Source organism: Dama dama, chromosome 16 (genome assembly GCF_033118175.1).
Source record: "Dama dama isolate Ldn47 chromosome 16, ASM3311817v1, whole genome shotgun sequence".
Taxonomy (NCBI): domain Eukaryota; kingdom Metazoa; phylum Chordata; class Mammalia; order Artiodactyla; family Cervidae; genus Dama; species Dama dama.
The window spans coordinates 36053357-36071964 of NC_083696.1; the positions used below are offsets into that span (position 1 = coordinate 36053357).

At 48.8% G+C, this 18608-nt stretch overlaps 1 protein-coding gene across 1 annotated transcript in view; it reads left to right on the plus strand.

The window, feature by feature from the left end:
• The first annotated feature begins 589 nt into the window (after positions 1-589).
• Positions 590-18608, plus strand: part of B4GALT1 (beta-1,4-galactosyltransferase 1) — a 53596-nt gene continuing 35577 nt past the window's right edge. Inside the window, exon 1 of the mRNA XM_061163827.1 lies at positions 590-1215. Coding sequence (XP_061019810.1) covers positions 792-1215 — 424 coding nt within the window. The 5' untranslated portion in view covers positions 590-791. The remainder of the gene's footprint in view (positions 1216-18608) is intronic.

Genomic DNA, 18608 nt, shown 5'->3' on the forward strand with positions numbered 1-18608 from the left:
GTGAGGGACCTAGCTCTGCCCAGGGAGGGGGTTCGAACCTCCGGGAGAATCCTTCTCCCGCCGTCCTACCTCCCGCTGGGCGTCGAATCCGTTTCCAGGGCAACCTTTCTCCGCCCCTCTTCCAGACCCCCGCCCCCTCCCGCCCAGGTCAGCTGCCGCGGCCCCAACCCCTCCAGACAACCACCAGCCTGCCCTTTCTCCTCCTTCTTCTCTGACGCCGCGCCGCAGGCCCAGGCGCGTACCCTTGCTCTTTAGCCCCGCAGGAAGTGGCGGTGCCTCTCGGGGGCAGTTCGGAGGAAGAGGAGGAGGAAGCGAGGCTTAGTAGGGACCGAATCCTCACGGTGACAGGCTTGAGAGCAGGGAAGCGTGGGAACCCGAGAGCTCAACGCGCAGCCTGCGTGCTGCCAACGGCTCCGCCCCGGTAGCCCACCCTCCACAGGCCCCGCCCCTCAGACCGACCACGCCCCTCCGCTCGGCCCCGCCCCACAATTCGGCCCCGCCCTCCAGCTGCAGTCCAGAAAACTCAGCTTCTACCGGGGCCCTGCCCCCGCCCCCTGGCGGCCCCGCCCCAGCCCGCGCCCGCGCCCTGGGCGCACTTCTGCGAGCTGGACTGCTGAGCCGGCCGGAGTCGCCGAGATCCGCCGCCTGCCCGCCGGCGCCTCTCCTTCGCCTCCCCCCGCCGCCAGGTCCCTCCCCCAATTGCTGTGGTCTGGCAGTGCCTGGCTGGCGGCCCGCGGGCGGGCCGCCCTCCCCGCGGTAGCCCACCCCCCTCTTAAAGCGGCGGCGGGAAGATGAAGTTTCGGGAGCCGCTCCTGGGCGGCAGCGCCGCGATGCCGGGCGCGTCCCTGCAGCGGGCCTGCCGCCTCCTCGTGGCTGTCTGCGCGCTGCATCTTGGCGTCACCCTTGTCTATTACCTGGCCGGCCGAGACCTAAGACGCCTGCCTCAGCTGGTCGGAGTCCCCACACCGCTTCAGAGCAGCTCTCACGGCGCCGCCGCCATCGGGCAGCCCTCCGGGGAGCTCCGGCTGCGAGGGGCCGCAGCGCCGCCGCCTTTGCAGAACTCTTCCAAGCCGCGCTCGCGGGCCGCCTCCAACCCAGACGCGGACTCTCGCCCCGGCCCTGGCCCGGGCCCCGGGAGCAACTTGACTTCGGCCCCGGTGTCCTCCACCACAACACTGTCGCTGACCGAATGCCCTGAGGAGTCCCCGCTTCTCGGTAAGATCCCCACGGAGGTTCGCCCATGCCCTCTTCCACGACAGCCAGTCCCCCTGTTCCGGAACAGAGCTCCTAATCCCCAGACAGAGGTTCCGGGCTGGACTGGGATGAGAGGTTGGGAGGTGAGTCCCTTCGGATTCACGGAGGCTGGGTCGGGCACGATTTTGGAAAGCCATTAGGCCCCTCCGACCCCAGAACGGGAAAAGGCCTTGGAGACTTCCCAGCTCTGGCCCAAACCTCAAAAAGTTTCGGGAGTTTGAGTCCTACTAACTCGGAGCAGCCTTCGCCCTTCTAACTCTGGTTAGGGACTACCAGGCAGCTCAGAGTAACCCTCTCTAGCTTAGAAAAGTGATGATAAGGCCTCCAGCCGGCAAGGGAGCAGACCTCCCAGGTCACATCTCTGTCTTCCGTAGACCCACCGTCTCCTGAGTGTGGATTAACTTTATTCCTAAGCGTTTGGGAACGTGACTTGTCCCTAAACCTTTGGTTTTTCATCTGTTAAATGGGAATAAGAAGAGTTACCTGTTTCAGGGGGCTCTTTTGGAAGATTAGACAAAGCAGTGTAAACAAGAGTTTAGTTGAATGTGGCTAAGCCCTGGGTAAATTGTTACTATTGTGTTCAGTTCCTCCTCTCTATTGATGCCTGCCTTGGGGCCCTCTACCCAGCTTCCTGCCCTTGTAGGTTCCCAAAATGTATGTGAGCAGGGCCATCCCAGGGGTGGAGTGTATTTGTACCAGTGTAGTGTGTGTATCCTGGGAGGTGGAGGGCTAAAATGTAAGCAGCTAGCACCAAATTGTCCCTTCCTTGGTAACAGCCTGGAGTCTCAGCATCTTGCCCAGATGATCTGAACTGGCACCTCCAGCCTGTGTTTCAGCGGGAGCAGAGAGCTTGGGTCGGTGGGTTTGCATTCCTTATGTCAGGAAGGGGCTGAGCCCATGCCCATCGGAACCTCCCCTAGACCTGTAATCCACTGGCAGTCATGCTTAAGGCAGCCACAGGTTGCTCCCAAGATTACCAGACAGGTGGCTGCTCAGTTTCAATGCCAGGATGTCGAGAATGTCATTCTGAATGAGGGACCCGGCAGGAGGGCAGGCATCCTGCCAGTAGGAACTCTGTCACTTCTTCTAAGAGCCCTGGCAGAGCAAGCCTCCTACACGCTCTTGCTCAATTTTTCCAATAATTACTTCAGTATTTTCATATTAAGTTTGGGAGGATGTTCTTGGAATTGGTCAGACATAAATCGTGGTGATAAAGGAGGTTTTTTTGTTTGTTTGTTTTTTAAAGCAGAAGCTTGAATTCCTTTGGATGTGATGGTTAGTCTGGGTGACAAACTGGTCCTGGAAATGAAATGAAATCTTTGCCATGCTGCTGTGTGTCTGACCTCAGACATGTTACAGGGGTCCTCAGAATCCCTTTCTCTTGTAAAACAGGCTTGTCCATACTTAACTCACAGGTTATTTTTAGGACTATATGAGATTGTGTTTGTTAAGTACATGGCAAATAGGACCAGGATTTGCAGTTCCATTTTGTCAGCCTCTGGAGATGGCCCTGAACAGCATAGAAAGGGGAAGAGAGCTGGTGAGTCTTCACACCCCAGAGGGACTTCCCTAGTGGCTCAGACGGTAAAGAATCTCTCTGCAATGCAGTAAAGAATCTGCCTGCAATGCAGGAGACCCGGGTTCGATACTTGGTCAGGAAGATCCCCAGAAAAGGGAATGGCTACCCATTCCAGTATTCTTTTTTTTTTTTTCCATTTATTTTTATTAGTTGGAGGCTAATTACTTTACAGTATTGTAGTGGTTTTTGCCATACACTGACATGAATCAGCCATGGATTTACATGTGTTCCCCATCCTGATCCCCCCTCCCACCTCCCTCCATTCCAGTATTCTTACCTGGAGAATTCCATGGACAAAAGAGCCTGGCAAGTTATAGTCCTGCCATGGGGTTGCAAAGAGTCGGACACAACTGAGCGACTAACACAACAGCAGACCCCAAAGAGGCCAGATTTTGACCTTTTGTTTTTAATTGTTGCCCAGATATTATGTAGAAAGAAAGGGAAATCCTTTAGCAGATTAAAGGAAAGTACTCCAGAGTTCATTAGAATGGTGTTTGAAGTATGGGACCTTTTCAATGAAGCATGGGAGGCCACAGTGGCCTGCGTTCACTTTGTTTTGTTTCGTAATGATGTTGCTGGTGATGGGTGGCCAGTCACTTGTTTCTGAGTTGACTCTGACAGCACAAACAGACTTCCTGAGAGATAAAGTTTTGGAGAGCGGAGGTTGGGGTGGGGAGAGGCCCTGGGCCTTCTCTAGCTCGTCCACCTTAATGTGACATGCTTGGGACCCTGATGTTTTGGCTCCTGCCGAGGCAGCTCTGGGAGTTGAGGGCGGAGGGTTTCTCTTCACTGTTATTGAGCCCTTAGGTTCGAGGACTGGATGCTCGCAGTGTGGAGGTTCCTGGTTAGGAGAGGGCCTTGAGAAAGCTGAAAGTCTCCAGGGACGTGTTTGTGTGGGTTGGGGGAGTCAAGCCCATCTGTTCAGTGGGGCAGGTGTCAGCTAAAGGCCTCGCATGGTGGTTTTGAGGTCATTGGGAGAAAGCACCCTCGGGGTTTGATGCTGTGACCTTTTCACTACTTGCAGTTCCTTTGCACAACTGGGCTCTACTGTCTGGCATCCAAGGGTCTCTGTCTGATGCTTGGCTCTCTCCTGGCTGGTGGGTGATGGGTGACGGGCATGCCCTTCCTGCTGGAGCCAGACCCCAGGCTGGGCTGCTCACGGCTCCCTGTTCAATCTGTCCTGGGTTGTCAGAGCCTCAGCCAGACTTGAGTACACTTCGGAGTTGGAGTCCTGCTTCTATCTCTCCTGTCCATCAGGGCAGGTTGCAGTGTTTGGAGCCAGAGTAGGCCCTGTCCCCAGATCCCTGCTGGGTTGAGGTGAGGCTTTCGGGAGTGAGAGCTATAGGGGAGAGGTGGGTCTTTGCTAAGGATTCCTGCAAGTTCCCAGGGAGTCCTCCCAGGGAGTCCAGGCCTGTAGGTGCTGGCTCTGCAGCATCGCGCTGAGCATGGCATTGAGGCTCCCTTTTCTGGCTGCCTGGGTGTTTGCCTGAGATGTAGTCAGCCTGGGAGGAGCAGTGGCCTTGCGCTGAGTTACTTTTCCTGGAATGTTTATCTCTGCTTGGATTTGGCGGCTGCACAACGTACTTGACTGGCACTGCCCGCCCAGAGAGGGGCTGGCTGAGAGGTGGGCAGTGGCTCGGGTAGGACTGGTTAGGGGAGGCCAGCCTGACATGGACAGTTGGTTTCAGCCCTTGGGGTGGCAGCGGGAGGGTGTGAGTATAGGACTGCCCAAACCTGAGGCCCTGCTTCCCCGGCTCCCCTTTGACGAGATCCTCTTCATATGTTCAGATGAAGACTCTGATCTAGAGGTGGGCACCAGAGAGGCGTGGGCGCCTGGGCCAGCCAACAGCTGCAGGTTGCCAGGGCCCCCCATGAGCCCTCTTCCCCAGGTTTCAGGGGGCTGTCAGCCGAGCCTCTGCCGTGGTCTGTGCCCTTGGCAGGACAGAGCACTTGCTGGGCTTCTGCCTGGCTCTCAGCTCCCAGGTGTTTCTCTAGCAGCACACAGGTCCCACCCTCCCATCATCACACACGGGACATAGTGTACCTAGAGGACGTGTGGCCTCAGCTCGGGAAAGGGCTGTCTCTCCTTTGGGGATGAGTCCTGGAGCCTCGTAACCTTCTGGCTTGGGGTGGAGCCTCATCCTGGGGCTTGGGGAGGCACCAGGAACTTCCCCTGTGTCCAGACCTTTAAGCTTTGGGAGGTTTGGTAACAGCCTTTTAAACCAGTTTTGTCCTGTTGCTTTTCCTGGGGAAAATAATTCCCTAACATACACATAGACTTGCTTTCTTGTCTGACAGTCTGAGATGGAGAAATGCCCTCCATGGCTTTTTGGCTCACTATTTTCCACGCAGCCTGATGGTCGCAGAAGTGTCTCCTGCCTGTTGTAATTTGACCCAGACTCTGAGCAAGCACATGGGGGTCTCCACCTGATGAACCGGGTGAAAGTTCCATGGATTACAGGCTGGAACCACAGCATCCCAGGATGGGTCTCTGGTTTCCTGGCCCCTGTCATGCAGCGTGCCAAAGGGGAAGGACTTGCCTCAGGCCACTCAGTCAGGCAGTAGCCAGCTGGGGGTAGAAAAACTGATATCCTGCTTCCCAGTCTAATGCTTTTCCTTAAAAATTATTGCCCAGTAGACCGTTCGTGCAGAGGCTCAGGGCAGCTTAATGTGGCCTTGAGTTTGGGAAGATCCCTGCTAGGTTTACAGGTGGGTCCATCTGAGAGGTCTGATATGGTGACACTTTGTCTGGATTTGACAGTGTGCCTGTTCGTAGGCTGAGTGCAAGAGCTATGGAGAGGGAGACAACAAAATGCCTCCATTTTTGGAACTCACAATTTAGGCAGAGGTACACGTGCTAAATCACTTCAGTTGCATCCAGCTCTTTGCGACCCTATGGGTCGTAGCCCTCCAGGCTCCTCTGTCCTTGGGATTCTCCAGGCAACAATACTGGAGTGGGTGGCCATGCCCTCCTCCAGGGGATCTTACCAACCTAGGGATTGAACCCGCGTCTCTTACATCTCCTGCATTGCAGGCAGATTCTTTATCATGGAGCCACCTGAGAAGCCCTTTTAGGCAGAGGAGGCATAATTAAACCATACTGATGTCACTTAGGGAAGCCACAGTGTGTCCAAGCACGTTTAGTCTTTCTGCCTCCCTATCCATCCCCTGTCCTTCCTTCCTTTCTTCTTTCTTTCTCTTATTCAGAAACCCAGAGCTGGGACCAAAGTTTTCCAGTCCTGGTTTTATTTGATTGTGTGAAAATGTTCCTCTAATTTCTGAAGCCTTGCATTAGCTCTGCTGGGTAATCTTTAACTTGCTGCTTTATAATGACTGTAATGATACATCAGTGGCCGTATGGTTGGATATTATGGTCTTTGGTTAGCAGCAGAGTAGGGGTTTCCAGGCTGGGACTAGACAAATTTATGGTTTGGAGAAGACAAAACAGTTAATCCCGGATCTTCCGTGGATTCCAGCCTGAGGACCCTCCAGACCCTGGGGGCAGGGCCAGGAGTCTCATCCTCTTGAGGCTCAGCTGGGCTCTGGCCAGTGTGTGAAGGGGGCCCAGGCATCCTGTGGTTAAGTCAGACCTGGTGATTTCTTCACTCGCGCCCTTCTACCTTGCCTCCCATGCCTGGCTTCCTGATCAGTGTTCTTGAAGTGGAAATGGAAATTCTGCTTGAAGCTAAGTCCACCTGGAAATTCCAGTTCTTCTTATCTGGTTAAGCAGCATTCCAGTTGTTTTAGGACAGTGGTCCTCCCTAGAGCTAATTCCCTCGAGGATCTTTTTACCTTTGCCTCTAGCACTGCCCATGTGAGCCAGGTGATGAGTTCACTGTAAGCCAGACCCTGACATCCGAGGAGCTAACAGGGCATTCGACTGGATTCGGTGACATCCACAGGGTTCCACCTGTACCTTAACTTGGGGAGGGACTGTGGCTGTGATTGCAAAAGCCTCCGTTGTGGGGCCTCTCTGTTTACCTGGGCCTGCGCAGTCGCTGGCCTAGGAGAGAGATCTTCGATCATGCTCTAAAGGCCAGACCTTCAAGTTGGAAGGTCGTGGTGGCCTGAAGGATAGGGGACAGGGCCTGGCAAGAAGCTGGTTTTGGGTGAACGTGGCCTAAAGGGATTCGTCCTTAGGAGGCAGAAGGGCTGAGTCACACGCGCAGTGTTTCAGGTTCCACTTTTCAGCCTGGCCCTGCCCGCCCCTTCCTTGTACAGATGCAGGCCAGGGGCTGTATTATTGGCTGTTGCTGAATTCTTTGGCAGGGATTTTAATGTCTGGTCTGGGTGTGTAACGTAGCTGCTTCTCTTTCCCCCTGCCGCCTCTCCAAGCCCCTCACAAAGCTCAGAGAGAGAGGAGGAGAATTTGTCTCACTGGGATATTAGAGGCCAGGGCCGTGGGTCTTGACTTTGGCCTGTTTTTTTTTTTTTTGTAGAGCGGGTAATCTTTTCCTCCTTTTTGTGAAAGGTAATGCGGGCTCATTGAAAAATATTTGAGAAGTTAAAAGAGGTTGAAAAGCACATGTATATTCCTATACCTAGACCAGGCATGTTGGCAAAGTTTGTCTTGTACATGTTTAAGAATTTAGCTGATACATCTTTACAAATGGACAGATAGATTGGTACAGATAGATCTAGATAGCCTGATGGCCAGGATCTTTTCACTTAACATTTTATCACGGGCTTGGTCCTATACCTTTAAAAACAACAAAGGGTATAACTTTTATTTTTCAACTGTTGCTGAACACACGTACAGTTTTTGGTTTTTCTTAGTGGTTCGGTGAGGCTCATGCATAAAACTTTACATACTTTTTGGATTGTTTCCATAGTAGAGTTTTTTGAAAAGGAGGAAAAGGGAATGAACACTTTTTGAAAAGGGCTTGGTTTTTAAACCAGTCTTACTAAAGGATAGACTCATTGAGAATTTCAGGTTTGCTTAGTGGTGGCAGATGATTACCACTTATTGCTGAATAAAGGCTGTGTCTAGAACTCTGATTAAAACCTCGGTGCAGGAAGTAAGTGCCTGGGGTGGGGGCAAGGGGCCAGGCTGCAGGACGACTCTGTGGTGGGTGTGATGTCCTAGGAGTCCACTTCCTCAGTAATATCTCTGTCTGTCTGCTTAGCAGCCAAGTCCCTGGACTGGGCTTACAGGCCTCGTGGCCCTGGGGCAGTGGTGCTGGGTGAGCACCAGTTAGCTAATCCAGTTCCGGTGACATGGCTAAGATGGAACTGTGTCTGCAGGAGGTGTGGGAACAAACTAGCGAACCAGCACAGCTCTCCCACCTCCCCTCTCCAGAGGGTCCTGAGATCTGAGAAGGGCCAGGAAGCGAGAATCTATAGGCTCCCACAAAGTCCTGTCAGGAGAAGCCTTGGAGACCAGCAGAGCTTGGCACTCAGGCTCTTTGCAAGGTGTCTGCTTTGAAGTCAGTCCACTTTGAATGTCCTCTCTGGAGCTAAATTCTCCTCTTCTGAGGCACACTTTGGATTTGGGACTTTGCCCAGGGTCATTTGGCACAGAGCCCGGCTATCGAAGGGGAGGCTGCACTGAGGAGGAAGGGCAAGGTTATGTCAGACCAGTGTGACCACGAGGGTGTGAGGTCAGGCTCCTTCCTGCCCCACCATATGGGTCTCCGGGTCACGGGGAGGCACCCTGGCAGAAGATTCAGTGACTGCCTGGCCTCATGACAGGTTGCATTCTGAAAATGCCTTTAAACATTTCTTTAAAAGTTTCTTCCTGTTTTGCATACTGTCCTTTTGCCCTTGACATCCTGAAACAGCAGCTCTGCCCTTGTGTTTCGGGATACTGTCAGCTTGAGAAAACAGGAAAGGACTCCCAGCTAGGGCGGACTCAGGGTAACTGGTATTTGCGTTATAGAAGGCTCAGACACTGGCGTGAAGGTGTTGGGTAGCTCTCTGCATTCAAATGAGCACCTTAGGCGGCGTGGCAGGGTCCCTGCCTGTCTCAGAATGGGTAGCCTTGAGTACTTACCCCAAAGGCAGGAGGCCCCCTACCCAGGAAGAGGATGAATGGGGACGTCTTTGCTCATTCAGCAAACTCGTATTGGTCACAGAGACGGACATGAACAAAGGCTGGGCTCCACCCTGGGGCCATCCCTCAATGGTGGACAGACCCTGCAAAGATAAGAGGAAGCAGGGGTGCTCCCAGGGCACTGAGAAGGTGCAGGGAGCCGGATGGCTGGTCTGGGCCAGGGCTGGAGTCAAAACGAAGGTCTCTCAGCATGTTGAATGGTCTCCCTGGTTGGGAAGGGCAGGGGTCTGCTGCCTGTTGTTGTCTCTAGCTGCTCTCACGTGGGGAGAGTGCCATAACCAAAGTCCCAGTTGTGGCAGGCCGTCCCCAGCAGGGCCGGAGGGGACAGGAAGTTGAGACAGGGTGCGGGGAAAATGATAAAAGAGAGAGAAGGCCGTACAGCTGGAGTGTGTGGACAAGGGCAGGCCCAGGAAGCTAGACTGAGGGCCCAGAAGGAGGAAGGAGAAGGGGAGAGGTGCAGAAAAAGGTGCTTGTGGTCTGAAGAGTGGCAGGAGTGTGGGGAGTTCAAGGGCCTCTGGAGCGAGGATTCTGCATTCTGGTTCTTTTAGCTCATATCATTGCAAACGAATCCTGACTGCCTTGGTCCCTTCTCCCCTCTCTGAAGTGTGTGTGCTGAGTTGCTTCACTTATGTCTAACTCTGCGACCCTATGGATTGTAACCTGCCAGGCTCTTCTGTCCATGGGGATTCTGCAGGAAAGAATACTGGACTGGATTGCCATGCCCTCCTCCAGGGGATCTTCCCGACCCAGGGATCGAACCCCGAGTCTCTTACATCTCCTGCATTGGCAGGGGGGTTATTTACCACTAGCGCCACCTGGGAACCCCACCTGTTGGTCCTTAGTGTGCTTCTTCCTCTTCCTCCTGGAGTCTGGGTTTTTAGGGGGGAATCCTGGTTCTGTGTGCCATGTGACCCCCTGCGGGAGCTCCTGAGGGGCTCACTTCCCACCCCTGAGGGGTCTTGTGATGAGGCCTCTGTTGAGGACTCTGTCTTCTCTGTCTAAGCAGGCATAAAGCTTTTAAGTGGGTGACCTCTGACATGGCATGGGCAGTGTTTCTTTCCATCATGCTGGTCAGCTGTGTGCTTTGGGAAAGTCCTCATCCTCTCTGTACCCCACTGCTCTCCCCTGTAAAATGGGGATAATAACAGAATCTACCTCATGGATGTTGTGAAGTTAGTAGGCACAAGAGGGCTCGAAGCAGTGCCTAACGCAGAGTAAGCTCCAAATATACATTCTGTCTTACTGGTAGTACTGTTAGTGGCTCGGTTGTGTCCGACTCCCTGTGACCCCATGGACTGTAGCCCCTCCAGGCTCCTCCATCCATGGAATTTTCCAGGCCAGAATACTGGCGTGGGTAGCTATCTCCTTCCCCAGGAGATCTTCCCAACCCAGGGATCGAACCTGGGTCTCCTGCATTGCAGGTGGATTCTTTACTGTCTGAGCCACCAGATAGACATAGATATATTCTCTCTTATCGGTAGTGCTAATAGTTCTTATTTGTGATGATGTTGGCTTTTACTTTGTAAAATTTCTCCTTCTCTTCTTCCTCCTCCTAGTCATCTTCTTCCTCTTCCTCTTTTTCCCCTCCTCTTCCTTCTCCTGCTTCTTTTCCTTCTTCAATTGAAAGTGCAGTGTCGCCACATTCAATGTTTAAATATGCATGATTCTACTCCTTCCCATTGTAGTAAAACCATACATCTACCAGCATACTTTCCAGATGCATACATACTTTACTCTGTTGCAACCATAGTGGGAACCGTTTTGCCTTCTACTATATTTGTTCAGCATTATCTTATAAACTATTGCTTATGTGACCTGAATTATCTTTTGTGGCTCCTTTCTGAAATCCTTGGGGCTTATTCCCTTAAGGTCCAATATCTTGTGTTTCCCCATCATAGATCATCTTTGCTGCATGTTTGTTGCTTCTTGTTTCAGTTGAATTATTTCCTGGGGATAAATTCCTAGAGGGCAATTTCTAGGCCAGAGGATATGGCCATCTTTACGACACTGCTTCACACTGCCACTGTGCTTTCCAGTAGGGTTGGAATAATCCACAGGCCCTAAATTCTATTGGGTTGGCCAAAAAGTTGGGGTAAGATGGTATGGAAAAACCCACACGAACTTTTTGGCTGGTTCAATAAATTCCTGGGCTGAGGCTTCCCTGGTGGCTCAGATGGTAAAGAATCTGCCTGCAATGTGGGAGACCCAGGTTTGATCCCTGGGTGAGGTAGACCCCCTGGAGAAGGGAGTGCCAACCCACTCTGGTATTCTTGCTTGGAGAATCCCATGGACATAGGAGCCTGGTGGGCTATAGTCCAGGAGGCCACGAAGAGCTGGACATGACTGAGCCACTAACACTAGGGATTTTAACTTCTAAAGAGTGTGGGTTCCCAGGGAAAGTCAGATTTATCTGGAGTCTTACACATAATGCTCTCAGCTATGTGTGTGTGTGTGTGTGTATAGTTTCCTGTGTAGGACCCTGCAGGTGCTCTGGATGTGAGGCTTTTCCTAGAAGCCATTTCCTGTGGGCAGTTCTTGCTGAGGTTACTGGGTCTCCACAGAGGAACCTTACACGTGGCTCTTTCTACACTTCACACACCGTTGCCAGAGAGTTGATTTACACAACATAAGGACCTTTCCTTCTTGATTTGTGGAGCCACCTGTAGATTGGGGGCAGATCCCCGCTTTAAAAGCCTGGCTTTACAATGCTGTTGATCTCACACATTGCAGGTCGGTTGCTGGAAATACCACACGCAGAACCCATGTTAGGCTCTAATGGACTGGCCTGGGCACCTGACCATTAACCCATCTGCACGAACTCTGCTCTGACAGCCCTGGTTTATGGGATCCAGACACAGGGCCCAGATGAAGAAAGACTTTAAATTAGATTGGATATAAATAAGTTGATCAGTAGCCCGAGGTCTGCAAACAGGAATTGTTGTTTCTGACCCTGTAGCCACACCCCCACCCCATACACATGTCTTTTTTGTAGACAAACAGGAGCCTGCCAGCCTACCACTTGCACAAATGTTAGAATGACTTTAGAGCTCGTGATGTCAGTGACCAGAGATTTACCCCAAGTAGACGAGGTGCCTTCAGCCTGTGACAGCTGCCTCCTTAGCCTTGCAGCACCCCCTCATGTCCTCTCTTCTACTACATTCCTCAGCAATCAGCTGTGACTCAATGGGGTGCTCCCCGGATCCGTTTGGAACTGGCCCAGAGGGGCTGTGAGCATCTTGTTCCTGTGGGACCCAGGGCAAGACCTCCTTCCTGTGTAAAGTGGAAAGGTTGTCCTTACCTCAGAGGGTTGATAAGAGGATGGACTGATCTGAGGTACTTGGTAATGGAATTCTGATCAATGCACAACACATTCCCCTAGAAAGCAAAGGTATAGGTTCCACACAGTAGGCTGCCAAGTAAAATGTTTTTCAAATGCAGGTTTTTTCTCTCTGCTCCAGAGCAGTCAGGAGAAGGAGGCTGAGGCTGTATCCACAGTTTAGGGGCAGAGTTTAGCCAGTTTGGTAGAGACGGTGGCCTGCTCATCAGAACAGACCTACCCCAGGCCCCAAGGAGAGACCTCCACGTTGTTGGATCCACAACGCCGGGAACCTGGAGTGTGGGCTGCCGTGTGTCAGGCGTGCCAGGCTTCTGTGGTCCTTCACAGCGTTCCCTTCTCCAGGGGATCATTGTTTGTCAGCGTCCTTGGGTCGAGGCCATCACAGACCACCCCGTAGCTGAGTGGTCAGGGTAGAAGCCGGAGGGAGCACTGGATATTTGGTGGAGTCTCAGGAATTAAGAGTGGCTGTGTTAAAAACAAGCAAACAGAAACAGGCGCTGGGCTGGTCATAGGCGGGCTCAGGCTGGGCCTGCACCAGCATACTGTTAGAAAACTAAGACACAGGCCTAGACAGCCTGTGTCTACCCCGGGGCCAGAGTAGGAAGCCAGGATACCACACCCTGAAGTTCCGTCTTGGCGCCCGCCTACTGAGTGATCCGAGAGAAGTCACATTCTCTTCCCCAGGCCTCACTTTACCCAGCTGTTAAATGAGATAAGGGGCTGGCCTGGATATTCTCTGGTGTCTCCTCCTGCCTGGTCTCCTCCTGCAGCTGAATGTCTGGGCTGCAGGACAGCTGGCCTGTGAGGGCCAGCCGTGTAGACCTGGGTGACTGTCTGCACGCTGAGCCCCGGTGGAGTCAGTTACTGGCCAAATCCACACCCAGCTGACCCTCCCATTAATTCCCATAGCCAGGCCCCAGATCACAAGTAAATTGGTCAGCTTGAAAACCCAATCAGTGGGAGCCACTGTGAATCTAGGATTCTAGGTTCCAGCAAAAACCACATCAACCACACCCACAACAGATAATGCTTACTCAGCATCTTACTTACATGCCAAGCATGGGAAAAGTACTACATCTGCATTATTTTCAGTGATTCTCACAGCAACTCTTTTTTTTTTTTGGCCTAATTGTCCTGGTTTGAACTTACAGCACATTGTCGAATAGATGAGTAAGAGAGGACATCCTTGTCTTGTTTCTTATCTTAGGGGAAAAACATTCAGTCTTTCACATTCAGTCTTTAAGTATGATCTTAGCAGTGGGATTTTTGCAGATGCTTTTTATCAGATGAGGAAGTTCCCTTCTGTTCCTAGTTTACTGAATGTTTTTATCATGAATAGGTGTTGATGTGTCTCGTCAAGTGCTTTTCTGTGTCTCTTGAGATGATCGTGTGGTTTTTGTCATTGGTCATTCTATTGATGTGGTATATTACACACAATTGCTTTTCCAGGTGTAAATCAAACTTGAATCCCTGGGATAAATCCCACTTGGTTGTGGTATGTCATCCTTTTCATATACCTCTTGCTTTAGTTTACTAATATTTTTGTTGAGAATTCTTGTTCATAAGAGTCATTGATCTATGGGGTTTTTCCCTCAGCTTTCAGTTCAGTTCAGTTCAGTCGCTCAGTCGTGTCCGACTCTTTGCGACCCCATGAATCGCAGCATGCCAGGCCTCCCTGTCCATTACCAACTCCCGGAGTCTACCCAAACCCATGCCCTCAGCTTTACTGAAGTATAATTGGCAAATAATCTGTAGTTTCCCTTTTCATCCTTCTCCTGATGTCTTTGTCTGAATTTGGTGTCAGAGTAACACAGCCTCACAGAGTAAAGAGGGATGAGTTCCCTCCTCTTCAATTTTCAGAAGTTTGTGAAGGGTTTGTATTAATTCTTTAAATATCTGGTGAAATTGACTAATGAGACTGTCTGGGCCTTGACTCTTATTTGTAGGAAGCTTTTTAATTACTGGGTCAATTTTGTTACTTGTTGGATTTTTTTTTTATTCTTCAGTCAGTTTTGATAGTTTATGTCTTCCTAGGAATTTGTCTACTTCATCTAATTCATCTAATTTGTTGGCGTGGTTGTTCATAGTATTCTCTTATAATCCTTTTTTTTTTTTTTCAGTCCAAAGTTGTTAGGAGTATTTCTGTTTTCATTCCAAAGTTTGGTAATTTTGTCTCTCTCTATCTCTCTTTTTTCCCACCTTGATCAGTCTAGCCAAAAGTGTGGCATTTTGTTGATCTTGTCGAAGAACCAACTTTGGGTTCATCGATTTTCTCTGTTATTTTTCTGTTCTCTATTTCATTAATTTCTGCTCTAATCTTTATTATTTTCTTCCTTCTGTTTTGCTTTAGTTTTATGTTTAGTTTGTTTTTCTTTTTCTTAAACATCTTTTTAAGGTGGAAGGTTAGGTTATTGATTTGGGTCTAAAGATCATGTACTTTCAACATTTTAATAAATACTGTTAAATTGCCCTCTAGTTTACACTCATCAGCAGTGTATAGAAAGTGCCTGTTTCCCACACTGGATTTTATCACTATTTCTACATTTATCAACCTGATGGTCAAATGTGGTATCTTGTTTTAGTTCGTTTCTCTGATTACTCATGGTGTTGAGCAAATGTTTATGAATTAGTTGGCCATTTGTATTTCTTCTTGTAAATTACTTGTTCATATTTTTATCCATTTTTCTAATAGTTTTAAAATATATTTATAGGAGTTTTTAAGACTGTGGATATTACTCCTTTATAATATATCATTTGCAAATATGATCTCTCCATTTGTCTTGTGTCTTTTAACTTTATCTCTGGTATCTTTGATCATATAAAAGTTTTATATATTTAAGTCTGTCTTTTCCTTATGACGGTCTTCATGTTTCCAAGATTGTAAAAATTTCTTTTGGTATTCTTTTCTAAGCTGATTCTTCAGCATTTTAGTACTTGTCCCTGACAGTAAAAAACAAACAGAATCACTGTTCAGTTCTTATATGTTGTAAGAAGCCTTATATCAATACCCACAGAACCCTTTGAGCTCTAAATCTATCATCGATGCTGATGAATTAGAGTAGAAATGTGAAATTTCAGCCACTTGTGATTACAGAGTTGTAATAATCTGTATGCTTTGAAGTTCTAGGGAGTCAGGGGAGAAGACGAAGTAATATTTATTGAACATCTGTTAGTACCAAGTAATATTTATTGAACATGTATTAGTGCTAAGCACTGTGATAAGACTGTATATGTGTTATCTCATTTACCACGTGGAGAGAACACATTATTATCTCCACTCCTTAGAGGAAGAAATTGGAACAGGCTGCATTCAAAGAGGTCCTGATGCCAAAGAGGTATTGTCAGGAGTGCACGGCTGGCCGGCTGCCCAGGTGGCCTGCAGGGCAGCAAGCTTTCCACAGTCCAAGGCCTGGTTCTACTTGGAGAGCGAAGGGTGTACTGGTAACTAGCACTGCAGATCCAGAAATGCAGTCAGGGCCCCAAAACTGATCAGAGGGTCAGCTGACTCAGAAATAAAACCCCCACGAGACATATTTACATGCTGGAATGCTCAACTGTGCTGTGCTACTGGAAGGCTGAAACTGTTGTCAACTGGCTTAGCATTCTCCGGCTGCCGGCAGCGCCGTAAGGGAAGCCGTCGTACGATCAGGCAGCTGTGAAGTCAGAAGTCAGAGCGGAGAAGTGAGCTGTACTCCAGTGCTGGCTGGAGTCCGGCGGTCAGGCTGGTGACCCCGTCCCCGCAGCACTGCGGAAGCCCTTCAGGGACCTTGGTCTGCTCCAGAGGTCAGGACTCCACTGTCCCCATGCAGCCCTGGAAGGACACATCCTGCGCCGTCCTCCACCACTCCCCTATGTACTCCCTCGTGTACTTTTTTCTTTCTTTTCTTCCCTTCCGTCCAGCCATCCAACTTTTTATTTCATAGCCTGTTATCATCAAGGACTCTCTTGGCTTATTTATTTGTTCTCTTTGATCCTCATTCCCACTTCCATTCTCCAACCCCACCATGGGCATTAAAGTGTTTAGTGCATATCTGGTTTTTGCTCTTGCCGGATGGGAGCCGCTGCTTTATACATATGCAATTTTTAATTTAAATTTAATTTTTAAAATTATTATACATAAAATTGGCCTTTTTTGGTTTATAGGTCTATGAATTTTTATATGTATATACACACATATATATAAAACTACCACAATCCAGATGTAAAATATTTTTTCACCCCCCCAAAATCCCCCTGTAGTCATATTTTCCTCTTACCCTTCACCCCTGTTAATGACTGATCATTACTGTTGTTTTATTTTTTTGAGAATGCTGTGTAAGTGGATCACATAGTATATGTAAATACTTATTTTAACTTATAAACCATTTTATTTTTTTTGCCATGCCATGTGGCATATAGGATCTTAGTTCCCCAGCCAGGGATCAAATCGGTGTGCCCTCCTGCCTTGGAAGCTTGTAGTCTTAACCACTGGACCACCAGGGAAGTCCCAATGGTATTTTTTATAGCTCATTTTGAGTCTAAATTTTTTTTTTTACCCAGTTCTGCTTTTTCTTTCTTCTTTTTTTTTCTTCAAATTTTAAAACGTTTGACATAACTTCAAATGCATAGAAAAGTTGTTAAAATTTTGCAAAGAATTTCTGGGTAGCCTTTGGATTCCCCTGAATTCCCCAAACGTTTCGTTTGCTGTATTTGCTTTTTTCTTCTTTCTCTCCATGTATGTGCATGTGTGATATTCCAAATCATGCCCTGTTATCCCTAAATATTCAGTGTGTATTTCCTAAAAACAAGAATTTTTTTTTATATAACGAGTTAGTACAATGACCAAATCAAGAAATCAACATTGAAAATTTTCTATTATCCCATCTACAGACCTTAGGAAGATTTTATCACTTGTCCCAAGATTGTCCTTGTACTAAAAGGAAATTGAAGAGCATGCATTTTATTCCATCATCGTGTCTCTTTAGTCTCTTAATCTGGAAAAATGCCTGACATTTCTTTGTGTTACATGACACTGACATTGTTGAAGAGCACAGAACAGTTGTTTTATAAATGCCCCTCAATTTGAGTCTGATGTTTCCTTGTGGTGAGGTTCAGGTTATGCATTTCCATCAAGAATACTGGGTGAATGTTGCCGAGTTCCTCTCAGTACATATTATCTAGAAACACATGCTGTTAATTTGTTACTTATTGGCCAAGTGAACTTTGATCTTTTTCATTATGGTGGCCTCTGCTGTTTCTCCATTTTCAAGTTTGTTATTTTACCCCTTTTAATTAAGGTGTGTCTTATGGGCATTTACTTTGAGATTATGTGAATATCTTGTTATTCCTCAAACTTTCACCCATTGGCTTTTAGCACCTATCAATGATTCTTACCGGCATCGATTATTTTTATGGTGGTTGGCGATCTAATTCTATCATTGCTTCTACGTTTATTAGTGGGCATTTTCCTGTGAGGAAGAGCTTTCCCTTCTTCCCGTTCATATATTAGTACAGAGTTTCAGATCCTTTGTTCAGTAGTTCATAATTCTTCATTAACATTATTTCTTTTAATGCTCAGGCTCTCTCGGGTCGCAGAGTTGGACGTGGCTGAGCGACTAAGCATGTACATCCCAGATTTGGCCGACGAGACCCCCTTCAGGCTAGCTCCTGGGTCATTTTGGCACATCCTTCTGTTCTCTGAGCATTTCCTTTACTTTTAGGCAAATCAAGGTATTCCAGCCTCCTCTTGTTTGTTCTGACTCCGCCCCAGAATCAGCCACTTCTCCAACGAGCTCTCGTTCTTTTTAGTAGAGAGTGGTATTTAGAAACCAGAAGCTGGGCTCCAGACGCTCACCCTTAATTTTAAGGTCCATCCACGTTGCCATGTGTAATCTAGTGTCTGTGGTGTTCATCCCAGTTTTCTCTCTCCATTAATGACAGACTCCCACATTACCTTCACACATCCTGACGTAAGGAACAGCCTTCTCCATGTCCTCTGTGGACGTGTGTGTGGATTTATGCTGCTCCCCGAGTGCCAGATACGGCTCCAGACCGGCTACCCCCGTTTACATCTCCACCAGCGGAGAGCAGAACATCTCTGTACCTCTCTACAAATACTTAACATTAACGAACTTCCTCATTTTTGCCAAACGATTAGATATGCTGGGTGAGCTCTTGTTTTAACTTGCTTTTCTCTGATGACAAATGAGCTGGAGCATCTTTTCATATGCTTGATGGCCTTTGGGAGTCTTCTTTGGTAAAGTGCTTATTCATAATTCTTCTTTGGCTGTTTTTTCACAGGGGCTCTTGTGGTTTTCTTGATGACATGTAAGATTTCCTTATACATCCTGGATTCTAATCTCTTGCTGGTCTCAGACATTGCAGGTCTCTTCTCTCAGCCTGTCCTC